Genomic DNA, 14,634 nt, shown 5'->3' with positions numbered 1-14,634 from the left:
ATGAAATGAAAAGGTTACTCACCCTGTGCAGCAACTGTGGTTCTTTGAGAAGTATGTCCCTATAGGTGCCCGGCTTCAGTTTTAAATGCACCTCACACACCTTTAATCAGAGATTTTTGTTAGCAGTTTCTGTTCAGCCCACACATACACCAAGACTATATGGAGCCCCACAAAGGAAACTCTTGACACAGAGGTAAAGTAGGGCGGGGGACACATCTTGAAGAACCTCAATTACTGCACAGGGTGAGTAACCTTTTCTTCCTCCAGTAGTCTCTAGTGGTGCTCCACTTCATGTGACTCTAGAACAGTAACCTCACAGTGAGCAAGGAGCTTCAGAATCGGGTCCAGAACTGAAGACAGAACTGCATTGCCAACTACTGCATCAGATCTAAAAGCATGGACCAAAGACACAGTGCTTGGAGAAGGTATATAAAAAACAAACAAAACCAGCAAATGATTAAGATAAAACTCGGATGACACATTAGGTAGGAATTTAGGAGTGTGGACATAAGGACCAGTGAGCTTACCTTCAGTACCTGGAAAGATAATGGAGTAAATAATTAAGCAATCAATTTGCAAACACCTGGAAGATAATAAGGTGATGAGTAACAGTCAGCACGGATTTGTCAAGAACAAATCATGTCAAACCAACCTAATAGCTTTTTTTGATAGGGTAACAAGCCTTGGGGATAGGGGGAAAGCGGTAGATGTGATATCATGGCTTTAGTAAGACTTTTGATGTTGTCTCGCATGATCTTCTCATAAACAAACTAGGGAAATCCATCTAGGTTGCAGCTACTATAAGGTGGGTGCATAACTGGTTGGAAAACTGTTCCCAGAGAGCAATTATCAGCAGTTCACAGTCAATCAATCTGGAAAAACATTGAGTGGAGTCCCACAGGGACCAGTTCTGTTCAATATCTTCATCAGTGATTTAGATAATGACAGAGAGAGTACAGTTATAAAGTTTGCAGATGATACCAAGCTGGAAGAGGTCACAAGTGCTTTGGAGGATAGGATTAAAATTCAAAATGATCTAGACAAACTGGAGAAATGGTCTGAACTAAATAGGATGAAATTAAATAAGAACAAATGCAAAGTATTCCATTTAGGAAGGAACAATCAGCTGCACACATACAAAATGGGAAATGACTGCCTAGGAAGGGAGTACTGCGGAAAGGGATCTGGCAAGTCATAGTGGATCACAAGCTAAATATGAGTCAACAGTGTAACGCTGTGGTAAAAAAAGAAAACATCACTCTGGGATGCATTAGCAGAAGTACTGTAAGCAAGCTCTACTACAAGCTGATAAGGCCTCAACTGGAGCATTGTGTCCAGTTCTGGGCGCCACATTTCAAGGAAGACGTAGACAAATTGGAGAAGGTCCAGAGAAATGCAACAGAAGTGATTAAAGGTCTAGAAAACATGACCTGTGAGGGACGATTGAAAAAACTGGGTTTGTTTAGTCTGGAGAAGAGAAGACAGAGGGGCATGATAACCGTTTTCAAGTACAGAAAAGGTTGTTACAAGGAGGAGGCTTAAATTGCAGCAATGGCAGTTTAGGTTGGACATTAGAAAAAGCTTCCTAACTGTCAGGGTGGTTAAGCACTAGAATAAATTGCCTAGGAAGGCTGTGGAATCTCCATCACTGGATATTTTTAAGAGCAGGTTAGAGACACACTTGTCAGGGATGGTCCAGATAATGCTTAGTCCTGCCATGAGTGCAGGGGACTGAAGTTGACCTCTCGAGGTTCCTTCCGGTCCAACAATTCTATGAAATCTTGTCCTTGAATACTGTGAAAGGACTGTCTACCATTAAAGCCGAACCTTCTCCAACTCTTTGGGCTGATGTGATGGCTACCAAGAAGGTGGTTTTCACTAACAGGTTAGGTAAGGAGAAGGTCACCAGAGGGAGGTGGTGTGAGGTGTGTAAGAACTAGATTGAGATCCCAAGCCGGAGTGGGGTCTTTCACCTGAAGGAAAAGGTTCCCCACACCTTGACAAACCTTAAGGTTGTTGGGTGAGCAAACACTGAACCCTTCCACTGGGAAACAAAAGGCTGTTAAGGTGGCCAAATGAACCTTGACCGAGCTGGCTGGTAATCCTATTTTCTTCAGTTTCAACAGGTACCAAGATAACGAAGAGTGCAGCAGATTCGGTTGCAAGTCAGAGTTTACACAATGGGCTAGATCTTTTCTGCTTTTGCAAGTATGTGTTTCAGGTATATTCCTTCCTACTGTTTAACACCATCTGTTGTACTTGGTAGAACAGGTAGCCTCTGGCCCCACACACCATCAAGTAATCATGCACTGAGGTGGAGAATTGCTCGGAATTCTGGTGGGGACGTGGGCGAGAGGGGGTTCAATCAGTATCTGGAACTCAAATAATTGGATAGGATGGGCTCTCTGGGCAGTCTGTGACCCACTACATTTTCTTTTGTTTGTAGGGGGTGTAAATTCCGCGAGATTGCTAAATGGTCCTGGAGTCTTTCAAACTGTGCAGAGACTCATCTGTAACCTCTGAAAACAACTTCAGACCATCAAAGGGAGGTCCTCTGCAGTGCTTTGGACCTCTCTGGGAAAGCTGGACAGTTGAAGCCAGGATACACGACAACTACCACCAAAGAGGGAACAGGCCACTGTGTCTGCCACATCTAGCAGGGCTTGAAGGGATATCCTGGCCAGTGATTGTGTCTCTGCAATGATGGTCTGATGTTGCTCTTTGCTCAGATAGAAGGTGCTCGATAAAAGCAGTAAATTTCATGTAGTTTGTGTAATTATATTTTGCCATGAACACCTGAAAATTTCAATTCGAAATTGCAGGATTGCAGATGTGAGGGCTCCCATCAAAAAAAAGGGCTTGACTTATTGTAGTGGTGTTTCCCCTATTCATTCACAACATCCACCACTGGAGAGTTTGGAGTGGGGAAGGGTAAGAATAAAAATTTGGAGTCATTGGTGGGGAAATATTTGTTATCTGTCTGTTTGCATGTTGATAGTACTGTAGCTGGGGTCTGCCAAACAGTCTTCACCAGATCAAAAAGTGCTTCACGGACAGGTAATGCAATTCTGGTCAGTGGTCAATTCTGCAGAATGTCCAGCAGCTTACATTGTGATTCCTTGACCTCTTCCAGTGATTTTCTTGACTTCTTCTGCAGTGATTTCTGTCACCCCTTTTATGATGTCCTGAAATCGCTGGACATCATCAGCCATTGACACTGGTAAAGGCATAACTGCCTAATCTGGAGACAAAGTGGATATGGTAGTTTGAGGGATAGCCTCCTTATTTAGCATGGCTTCCTGCTTCTCAAATGTCTCCTCCTGACGAATGAGCTGGGGTGGAAGTGAATGTATCCCTCTCTCATCTCAGTGGAAGATACTCAGGGCCTTGGAAAATTGTTGGTATTCCTCATAGGGCTCCCAGTATGGCCACTGCATTTGTGTGTTGGTGGGGGGGCATACAGGAGAAATGGCATCCAAGGCTGTTCTCACCATCTCTGATGTCTTCCTTGAAATTCCTCATTCCCTCCAAGAGTGGGTTTCTGTATGGACATTTAGGAGAGCCCTGCACCGAGATGAAAGAGACTGAAGGGATATCTCCATCATCATCCTCAACACTGTCCACTGGAGGAGCCCCTACCAAACAGGGTGGTGAATAGGGCGGTAGCACAGGTAGATGGAGCGGGTCTCAGGCAGTGTTCCCTCTAATTTTTTATGTCTATGTATGGAATGAATTTTGTTATGTGCACCAATATGGAGGTGATATGAGATATCACCTTCATACTGGTGCATATAAAATTCAGGTGGTGGGGGAGGGGCCGAGGGGTTCGGAGTGTGGGAGGGGGCTCAGGCTGGGGCAGAGGGTTGGGGTGTGGGGATGCGGGAAGAGGGCTCTGGGGTGGGGCTGGGGCTCAGGGCTGGGACAGAGGGTTGGGTGTGTGGGCTGTGGTATGAGGCTGAGGTCGAGGGGCTTGGGGTGCAGGCTGCCCCAGGACTGTGATGGGGGGGAGAGAGAGGCCACCCCCCCCCGCCCCTCTCTCCGGCTGCTCCGGCAGGCATGGGCCAGGGGAGGGGCTCCTCTCCCTGGCAGCTCCAGCAGGCCTGGGCCGGGCCAAGGGAGGGGCTCCTCTCCCCTGGCAAGTCGGGGGCAGGTCTGCACTGGGGCCAGCGGGGAGCGGCACCTCTCCCCACCGCAGCCCTAAGCCCCTGCGTGGAGCTTAATAGGCGGCTGCGCAGCCACGCAGTTTAGGGGAAACTTAGGTCTCAGTACCAAGAAGCGCTTGATACCCATAAACAGTGGCTCTGAAGCAGGGTGGCTCTGAAGAAGGGAACTTTCCATCATTAGCATCCTTGATTTAATCTCCCAGTTCTTCCTTGCCCTGGATTTAAGCACCAAACGGAAGTTACATTTGAGAGATGTCCGACTTTCCACAGCAGCAAATGTACTTGGAGTGGCTAACTGGGACGGCCACTTCCCGGTTGTCAGTGTTTGAACCGTGGTAAGCTGGGCAAGCCTCCCCAGAGGGAAGGGAGGGGAACAAAACTCTTTCACCTACTAAACTAAGATAATCTAACGAGCAAACTGACTAGGCACTGGGGAGGGCAGGGAGAAGAGAGAGAGGGAGGTGGAGAACACCCTTTTAGCAGAGATATGCTCAAGGCAGACACACTAAATGCTCTGCCTCAGGCCAAGGCTGGTGTGAAGGAACAGAGGGAGGTCCACTTTTGCAGCCCTAAATAGCCTCAGTTCGAGGCATGAAGCATGCACAGGCCGAACAGATGATGCTAACAAAAACCCCCAATCGACGGTGTGTAGGGCACATGTACACCTGAAGTGGAACACTCATAGGACACCACTTGAAGAGCTGTCATTTCATGATGACTTTCATCAAAATTACCTTCCATCTTCAGATTTGCTATCAATTCCTCCCTGATGGTCAGAATCAAGTCTAAAATGGCTGTCCTCCTGGTTGCTATGTCCACTTTCTGAAACAAAAAATCGCCCGCAATACATTCCAAGAACTTATTGGAAATTTTGTGTTTTGCACAATTACTTTTCCAACAGATGTCTGAGTAGTTAAAGTCCCCCATCACTACTAGATTCTGTGTTTTGGATATTTCTGTTATGTGGCTGAAGGCAATCTTCCTTCAGTCTAACAGCATAAGTAAAGCATAACTTGTGTGTTGCTTAAATTCAGTACAGACATACACACACACACACACATAAAATCTTAAAACACATCTATGTAAGAGTGATGGACTGCATACTAGATAGAAAAGTACAGTAGATTAATATGCTATGCTTTAAAGTCAGGAACTCTAAAATGAAATTCAGCTTAAATCTAATATAAAATAAAATAGCTCTTGACTTGCCAGTAAATATTTGATCACATCACAAGATTACCATAAGAACGTGGTATAATTTGTTACTGTTTCTATTCAAGCAGAGGTCCTGCTGTAGAAAGGGGGGGTAACAGTGAAATTACAAGATGATCTTGTCATGACAATTTAACACCCCAGATAAAAAAAATTTACTCACCTGTGTTTCACCCGGATTACTGATAAAGAACTAATTTTACTAACCTGACAACATATTAACCATAATATGTACGTGGGGTGAGTGGGAGAAAAGAATGTTGATGGGCTGTTTTAAGTTGTCCAGTCAGAGATGCACAGGAAGGCGACAGTGTCTGACTAAACCATATATCACTCTAGCCAGTGATATTAGTCTCACTTTTTTAAAGCACTTACAAGATGACCCAAATATTAAAAACACAATTTAAGTTACAGTAATAGACAAACTAGGTTTACTTACTCACTCCTTTACAGTCATACCAGACATTATCCTTCTCCCTACTCATCTTCAGTTGGGATCTCAGGCTAAGACAGGCAGCAGGTACTGTTTGCAGAAACACTACTGGTAACTTTCGGACACCACACCACTCACATTTGGTAAGTTCAGAAGTTTTTAAATTAATCTCTCGGGAATCACTTTCTGACTCTAGGGAAAAAACCAAAATTTCATTAAAGCCTATATGAAGATGCCCTTTGCAACTTTTCATTTTAGTTTTAATGAGAACTGACAATTCGTTTGCTGCAGCCAAAGGAATTTTTAATAAGTTTCAGATTCAAAAACAACATAGGTGGTGATTTCCGTTTCAAAATTAAAAGTCTCTATTGTCACTAGGCAGGAAAGCCATTAAGCTTAATGCAAAGACACATATAAATTTATTCTAATCCATTCTTTATTCCATGGAAGAAAAGATTCCCAGGGTAATTACAGTTGTCTCTGCCTGCAGTATTGCAAATTTTAAAATGAACCTCTGAAATGTGCTTAGCATAGACCTCTGAAATGTGCTCTGCCCATGTCCTCTAAGGCAGTGGTTCTCAACCGGGGGTCCGCAGCCCCCTGGGGGCAGTGAATAAGTTTCAGGGAGTCCACCAAGCAGAGATGGCATTAGACTTGCCAGAGCCTCCTTGCCGCCTCTGCACAGGGGCTGGACCCCAGTGCTGCCCCATGGATGCAGGAGCTGAAGCATGAGCAACTGAGCATTGTGGCCACCCCACATTGTGTGGCTCCGGGCATCTGCCCTGCTTGCTACCTCCTAACACCGGCCCTGGATTTTATATACAGAAAACAATTGTTGCAGCTACCAGGTAATCACAGTTCATGTGTATACTATATACTATAACCCACGTGGGCTGCATGTTTTTATAGTGTGTTCAGGGGACCTCGGAAAGAAAAAGGTTGAGAACCCCTACTCTAAGGAAGGGGAGTTTTAAAATGAAGAAGGGAATAAAGGTACACATGAACTGTGATCACCTGGTAGCTCCTAGAAAAGGGTGTGAGACCACACCAAAATGGTACAGTTCTTTAAAGGAGTGAACTTGAGCTATATTACATAGCTTTCCACTTTATAGCTATATTTTATTGGCCGAGCAAAGTGAAGTCCTAGACATAAATAGCTGACATTTCTCCATTTGGATGTAACACAGCAACTATTGAACAACACAATTCCAAAATTTCAGAGAATGTTCCTGGCCTTAATGGACAGAATCCTATTGATTTTGGTGAAAATGCAAGCCATATCTGGTTAACAGACCCAGCAGCTTCAACCAGGTCTAGAATTGTCTACATATCAAAGAATCTGTTGATGGCAACCATTACCCCTTCCATCATAACAATACCCTACATTCTCCCTATCTCAGTTCTGTCCATCCTCTCAAAAGATTTTAATATGTTGACCCCTGAATGACAGGGGGGAAAAAAGATGGTGAGGGGGAGGGGACCCTGCTACAAGAGGAGAAAGCAGTACTAATTCTTTGTTTAGACTGACACTATGCAATAACCATTAACAAATATCTGATAATGGCTGGGGAGATGGTTCAGATTCCTATAATTGCTAACACGAAGCGACTTACTATACATATACCCTGCACACAAAAGTAATTTACATTAGAACATTCTTCTCTCCCCTGCCTGTATGTTAGCGTCAACCAGATTTGACACCTTGTTCTTTAGACTGTAAGCTCTTTGCAATTGAGACTACAAATGTATAAATCAATCATAAATTGCCTACTATAATGGGACCCCGACCTGGTCTAGGTCACTAGGCACTACCACAATACACAATACTGAAGATTTCCTGGACAGATGTCAGGATATGCTTCTACGGACAAAACATTCTGAAGATTCAGAGCAGGCTGCGCAGCGGGGACAGGACGGTGAAGAAATTTGGCAGCATGTGACCTCCAGAAGAAGAAAGGGGAGCGCCCATATACCAGCAATGCCGATACAGGTAAGCAACTATTTTCATATTCTCTCCACAGGTACTAATGCGGAGAGTGGACTAGATGATACATCTGAGGGAAGGGAACAGAAGGAGACTCTGCTGACTGAAAGGCATGAGATGCACTGTCCTAGGGATGGGGGGTCCACGACCACCACTCCCAAGAGAAGGAGATGGGTGGTGGTGGTCGGAGAATCTCTCCTCAGGGGGACTGAGTCATCTATCTGCCACCCTGATCTGGAAAACCGAGAAGTCTGCTGCTTGCCAGGAGCTAGGATTCAGGATGTGACGGAGAGACTGCCGAGACTCATCAAGCCCTTGGATCGCTACCCCTTCCTGCTTGTCTACGTGGGCATCAATGATACTGCCAAGAATGACCTTGAGCGGATCACTGCAGACTACGTGGCTCTGGGAAGAAGGATAAAGGAGTTTGAGGTGCAAGTGGTATTCTCATCCATCCTCACCGTGGAAGGAAAAAGCCTGGGTAGAGACTGTCCAATTGTGGAAGTCAACGAATGGCTACGCAGGAGGTGTCGGAGAGAAGGCTTTGGATTCTTTGACCATGGGATGGTGTTCCAAGAAAGATGAGTGCTGGGCAGAGACAGGCTCCACCTAACAAAGAGAGGGAAGAGCATCTGAGTGTCTCTGGATTAAGTTTAGAAGTGTGTGCAACAAGAGTGATGTAGTGGTGGGAGTCTGCTATAGACCACCGGACCAGGGGGATGAGGTAGATGAGGCTTTCTTCCGGCAGCTCACGGAAGCTACTAGATCGCATGCCCTGATTCTCATGGGTGACTTTAATTTTCCTGATATCTGCTGGGAGAGCAATACAGCGGTGCATAGACAATCCAGGAAGTTTTTGGAAAGCGTAGGGGACAATTTCCTGGTGCAAGTGCTAGAGGAGCCAACTAGGGGGGGCGCTTTTCTTGACCTGCTGCTCACAAACCGGGTAGAATTAGTGGGGGAAGCAAAAGTGGATGGGAATCTGGGAGGCAGTGACCATGAGTTGGTTGAGTTCAGGATCCTGACACAGGGAAGAAAGGTAAGCAGCACGATACGGACCCTGGACTTCAGGAAAGCAGACTTCGACTCCCTCAGGGAACGGATGGCCAGGATCCCCTAGGGGACTAACATGAAGGGGAAAGGAGTCCAGGAGAGCTGGCTGTATTTCAAGGAATCCCTGTTGAGGTTACAGGGACAAACCATCCCGATGAGTCGAAAGAATAGTAAATATGGCAGGCGACCAGCTTGGCTTAATGGTGAAATCTTAGCGGATCTTAAACATAAAAAAGAAGCTTACAAGAAGTGGAAGGTTGGACATATGACCAGGGAAGAGTATAAAAATATTGCTCGGGCATGTAGGAATGTTATCAGGAGGGCCAAATCGCACCTGGAGCTGCAGCTAGCCAGAGATGTCAAGAGTAACAAGAAGGGTTTCTTCAGGTATGTTGGCAACAAGAAGAAAGCCAAGGAATGTGTGGGCCCCTTACTGAATGAGGGAGGCAAACTAGTGACAGAGGATGTGGAAAAAGCTAATGTACTCAATGCTTTTTTTGCCTCTGTTTTCACTAACAAGGTCAGCTCCCAGACTGCTACGCTGGGCATCACAAAATGGGGAAGAGATGGCCAGCCCTCTGTGGAGATAGAGGTGGTTAGGGACTATTTAGAAAAGCTGGACGTGCACAAGTCCATGGGGCCGGACGAGTTGCATCCGAGAGTGCTGAAGGAATTGGCGGCTGTGATTGCAGAGCCATTGGCCATTATCTTTGAAAACTCGTGGCGAACCGGGGAAGTCCCGGATGACTGGAAAAAGGCTAATGTAGTGCCAATCTTTAAAAAAGGGAAGAAGGAGGATCCTGGGAACTACAGGTTAGTCAGCCTCACTTCAGTCCCTGGAAAAATCATGGAGCAGGTCCTCAAAGAATCAATCCTGAAGCACTTGCATGAGAGGAAAGTGATCAGGAACAGCCAGCATGGATTCACCAAGGGAAGGTCATGCCTGACTAATCTAATTGCCTTTTATGATGAGATTACTGGTTCTGTGGATGAAGGGAAAGCAGTGGATGCATTGTTTCTTGACTTCAGCAAAGCTTTTGACACGGTCTCCCACAGTATTCTTGTTAGCAAGTTAAGGAAGTATGGGCTGGATGAATGCACTACAAGGTGGGTAGAAAGCTGGCTAGATTGTCGGGCTCAACGGGTAGTGATCAATGGCTCCATATCTAGTTGGCAGCCGGTATCAAGTGAAGTACCCCAAGGGTCAGTCCTGGGGCCGGTTTTGTTCAATATCTTCATAAATGATCTGGAGGATGGTGTGGATTGCACTCTCAGCAAATTTGCGGATGATACTAAACTGGGAGGAGTGGTAGATACGCTGGAGGGGAGGGATAGGATACAGAAAGACCTAGACAAATTGGAGGATTGGGCCAAAAGAAATCTGATGAGGTTCAATAAGGATAAGTGCAGGGTCCTGCACTTAGGACGGAAGAACCCAATGCACAGCTACAGACTAGGGACCGAATGGCTAGGCAGCAGTTCTGCGGAAAAGGACCTAGGGGTGACAGTGGACGAGAAGCTGGATATGAGTCAGCAGTGTGCCCTTGTTGCCAAGAAGGCCAATGGCATTTTGGGATGTATAAGTAGGGGCATAGCGAGCAGATCGAGGAACGTGATCGTTCCCCTCTATTCGACATTGGTGAGGCCTCATCTGGAGTACTGTGTCCAGTTTTGGGCCCCACACTTCAAGAAGGATGTGGATAAATTGGAGAGAGTCCAGCGAAGGGCAACAAAAATGATTAGGGGACTGGAACACATGAGTTATGAGGAGAGGCTGAGGGAGCTGGGATTGTTTAGCCTGCAGAAGAGAAGAATGAGGGGGGATTTGATAGCTGCTTTCAACTACCTGAAAGGGGGTTCCAAAGAGGATGGCTCTAGACTGTTCTCAATGGTAGCAGATGACAGAACGAGGAGTAATGGTCTCAAGTTGCAGTGGGGGAGGTTTAGATTGGATATTAGGAAAAACTTTTTCACTAAGAGGGTGGTGAAACACTGGAATGCGTTACCTAGGGAGGTGGTAGAATCTCCTTCCTTAGAGGTTTTTAAGGTCAGGCTTGACAAAGCCCTGGCTGGGATGATTTAACTGGGAATTGGTCCTGCTTTGAGCAGGGGGTTGGACTAGATGACCTTCTGGGGTCCCTTCCAACCCTGATATTCTATGATTCTATGATCTTCGCAAGCAGGCTGGCTAACCTAGTGAGGAGGGCTTTAAACTAGGTTCACCGGGGGAAGGAGACCAAAGCCCTGAGGTAAATGGGGACGTGCGATACCGGGAGGAAGCACCAGCAGGAGAGCGCGAGAGGGGAGGGCTCCTGCCTCATACTGAGAAAGAGGGACTATAAGCGAGTTATCTCATGTGCCTATACACAAATGCAAGAAGCCTGGGAAACAAGCAGGGAGAACTGAAAGTCCTGGCACAGCCAAGGAATTATGATGTGATTGGAATAACAGACTTGGTGGGATAACTCACATGACTGGAGTACTGTCATGGATGGATATAAACTGTTCAGGAAGGACAGGCAGGGCAGAAAAGGTGGGGGAGTTGCACTGTATGTAAGAGAGCAGTATGACTGCTCAGAACTCCGGTATGAAACTGCAGAAAAACCTGAGAGAGTCTCTGGATTAAATTTAGAATAAGTGTGAGCAACAAGGGTAATGTTGGGGTGGGAGTCTACTACAGACCACCGGACCAGGGGGATGAGGTGGACGAGGCTTTCTTCTGGCAACTAACGGAAGTTACTAGATCGCAGGACCTGGTTCACATGGGAGACTTCAATCACCCTGATATCTGCTGGGAGAGCAATACAGCAGTGCACAGACAATACAGGAAGTTGGAAAGTGTAGGGGACAATTTCCTGGTGCAACTGCTGGAGGAACCAAGTGGGGCAGAGCTCTTCTTGACCTGCTGCTCACAAACCGGGAAGAATTAGTAGGGAAAGCAAAAGTGGATGGGAACCTGGGAGGCAGTGACCATGAGATGGTCGAGTTCAGGATCCTGACAAAGGGAAGAGAGGAGAGCAGCAGAAAACAGACCCTGGACTTCAGAAAAGCAGACTTTGACAACCTCAGGGAACTGATCGGCAGGATCCCCTGGGAGAATAACATGTGGGGGAAAGGAGTCCAGGAGAGCTGGCTGTATTTTAAAGGATCCTTTATTGAGGTTACAGGGACAAACCATCCTGATGTGTAGAAAGAATAGTAAATATGGCAGGCGACCAGCTTGGCTTAACAGTGAAATCCTTGCTGATCTTAAACACAAAAAAGCAGCTTACAAGAAGTGCAAGATTGGACAAATGACCAGGGAAGAGTATAAAAATATTGCTCAGGCATGCAGGAGTGAAATCAGGAAGGCCACATCACACTTGGGGTTGCAGCTAGCAAGAGATGTTGGGGTTGCAGCTAGCAAGAGATGTTAAGAGTAACAAGAAGGGTTTCTTCAGGTATGTTAGCAACAAGAAGGAAGTCAAGGAAAGTGTGGGCCCTTTACTGAATGAGGGAGGCAACCTAGTGACAGAGGATGTGGAAAAAGCTAAATTTACTCAATGCTTTTGTTGCCTCTGTCTTCACAAACAAGGTCAGCTCCCAGACTGCTGCACTGGGCAGCACAGCATGGGGAGGAGGTGACCAGCCTTCTGTGGAGAAAAAAGTGGTTCGGGACTATTTAGAAAAGCTGGATGAGCACAACGCAATGGGGCCGGATGCGCTGCATCCAAGAGTGTGAAAGGAGTTGGCGGATGTGATTGCAGGGCCAGTGGGCATTATCTTTGAAAACTCATGGCGATCGGGGGAGGTTCCGGACTACTGGAAAAAGGCTAATGTAGTACCCATCTTTAAAAAAGGGAAGGAGGAGGATCCTGGGATCTACAGGCCAGTCAGCCTCACCTCAGTCCCTGGAAAAATCATGGAGCAGGTCCTCAAGGAATCAATTCTGAAGCACTTACATGAGAGGAAAGTGATCAGGAACAGTCAACATGGATTCACCAAGGGCAACTCATGCCTGACTAATCTAATTGCCTTCTATGATGAGATAACTGGTTCTGTGGATGAAGGGAAAGCAGTGGACATGTTATTCCTTGACTTTAGCAAAGCTTTTGACATGGTCTCCCACAGTATTCTTGCCAGCAAGTTAAAGAATTATGGGCTGGATGAATGGACTATAAGGTGGATAGAAAGCTGGCTACATTGTTGGGCTCAACGGGAAGTGATCAATGGCTCCATGTGTAGTTGGCAGCCGGTATCAAGTGGAGTGCCCCAAGGGTCGGTCCTCGGGCTGGTTTTGTTCAATATCATCATTAATGATCTGGAGGATGGTGTGGATTGTACCCTCAGCAAGTCTGCAGATGATACTAAACTGGGAGGAGAGGTAGATATGCTGGAGAGTAGGGATAGGATACATAGGTACCTAGACAAATTAGAGGATTGGGCCAAAAGAGATCTGATGAGATTCAACAAGGACAAGTGCAGAGTCTTGCACTTAGGATGGAAGAATCCCATGCACCGCTGCAGACTAGGACCGAATGGCTAGGCAGCGGTTCTACAGAAAAGGACCTAGGGGTGACAGTGGACGAGAAGCTGGATATGAGTCAACAGTGTGCCCTTGTTGCCAAGAAGGCCAATGGCATTTTGGGACGTATAAGTAGGGGCACTGCCAGTAGATCGAGGGAAGTGATCGTTCCCCTCTATTCGACATTGGTGAGGCCTCACCTGGAGTACTGTGTCCAGTTTTGGGCCCCACACTACAAGAAGGATGTGAAAAAATTGGGAAACGTCTAGCAGAGGGCAACAAAAATGATTAGGGGACTGGAACACATGACTTATGAGGAGAGGCTGAGGGAACTGGGGTTGTTTAGTCTGCGGAAGAGAAGAATGAGGGGGGATTTGATAGCTGCTTTCAACTACCTGAAAGGAGGTTCCAAAGAGGATGGATCTAGACTGTTCTCAGTGGTAGAAGATGACAGAACACGGAGTAATGGTCTCAAGTTGCAGTGGGGGAAGGTTTAGGTTGGATATTAGGAAAAACTTTTTCACTAGGAGGGTGGTGAAACACTGGAATGCGTTACCTAGGGAGGTGGTGGAATCTCCTTCCTTTGAAGTTAAGGTCAGACTTGACAAAGCCCTGGCTGGGATGATTTAGTTGGGGATTGGTCTTGCTTTGAGCAGGGGGTTGGACTAGATGACCTCCTGAGCTCCCTTCCAACCCTGATATTCTATGAAAAATAATAAAATTTCTTTAGTGACAATTTGGACCACATCAGTGACTACACACACACACACACACACACGTTCTCAGCAATAAAGTAGGAACTTAAATCTTACTTTGTGTTGGACGGATATATTTAAAGCAGATCATCATTTTAGCGTGAAAGCCATTTGACTACTGCCTGCAACACCACTCTGCAAAGACTACAAAAGCAAACTTATTCTATGACATTTGGCAAAGAGATGAGCTTGAAAATCTCTTTTTAGACACTTCCCCTTTTTCTACTCACAAAGATCCTCCTAAGCAAGTAGAGTGGGATTTTAAAAGATTCTGGTTCTCTCTTTTTCTGCTGGAACATAATCTGTCATTAGTTTCCTAGTTCATCTAAAAGATGGTGGATTCAGAAGCCACTAAGTGTACGTTTTTCAAAAGTGCTGACGTTACTTAGGAGCACAAGTCTCACTGACTTGTCCCCCCTCCTCCCGAAAGGGACTTAGTCACTTAAGTATCAGGGTGTAACCATGTTAGTCTGTATCAACAAGGAGTCTGGTGGCACCTTAAAGACTAACAGATTTGAGCATAAGCTTTC

At 46.1% G+C, this 14,634-nt stretch overlaps 1 protein-coding gene across 6 annotated transcripts in view; it reads right to left on the bottom strand.

Moving 5' to 3' along the window:
• The window catches only part of SENP6 (SUMO specific peptidase 6), a 167,414-nt gene that overhangs the window by 43,928 nt on the left and 108,852 nt on the right, over positions 1-14,634 (bottom strand). For all 6 annotated transcript variants that reach the window (XM_048845895.2, XM_048845901.2, XM_048845896.2 and 3 more), the window contains one exon: positions 5,815-6,000. In XM_048845895.2, coding sequence (XP_048701852.1) covers positions 5,815-6,000 — 186 coding nt within the window. The remainder of the gene's footprint in view (positions 1-5,814; positions 6,001-14,634) is intronic.

The sequence above is a fragment of the Caretta caretta genome, chromosome 3, assembly GCF_965140235.1.
Source record: "Caretta caretta isolate rCarCar2 chromosome 3, rCarCar1.hap1, whole genome shotgun sequence".
In the NCBI taxonomy this organism is placed as follows: Eukaryota; Metazoa; Chordata; order Testudines; family Cheloniidae; genus Caretta; species Caretta caretta.
Note: the sequence above shows the minus strand (reverse complement) of the source record. Positions and strands in the feature narration are given on the sequence as shown.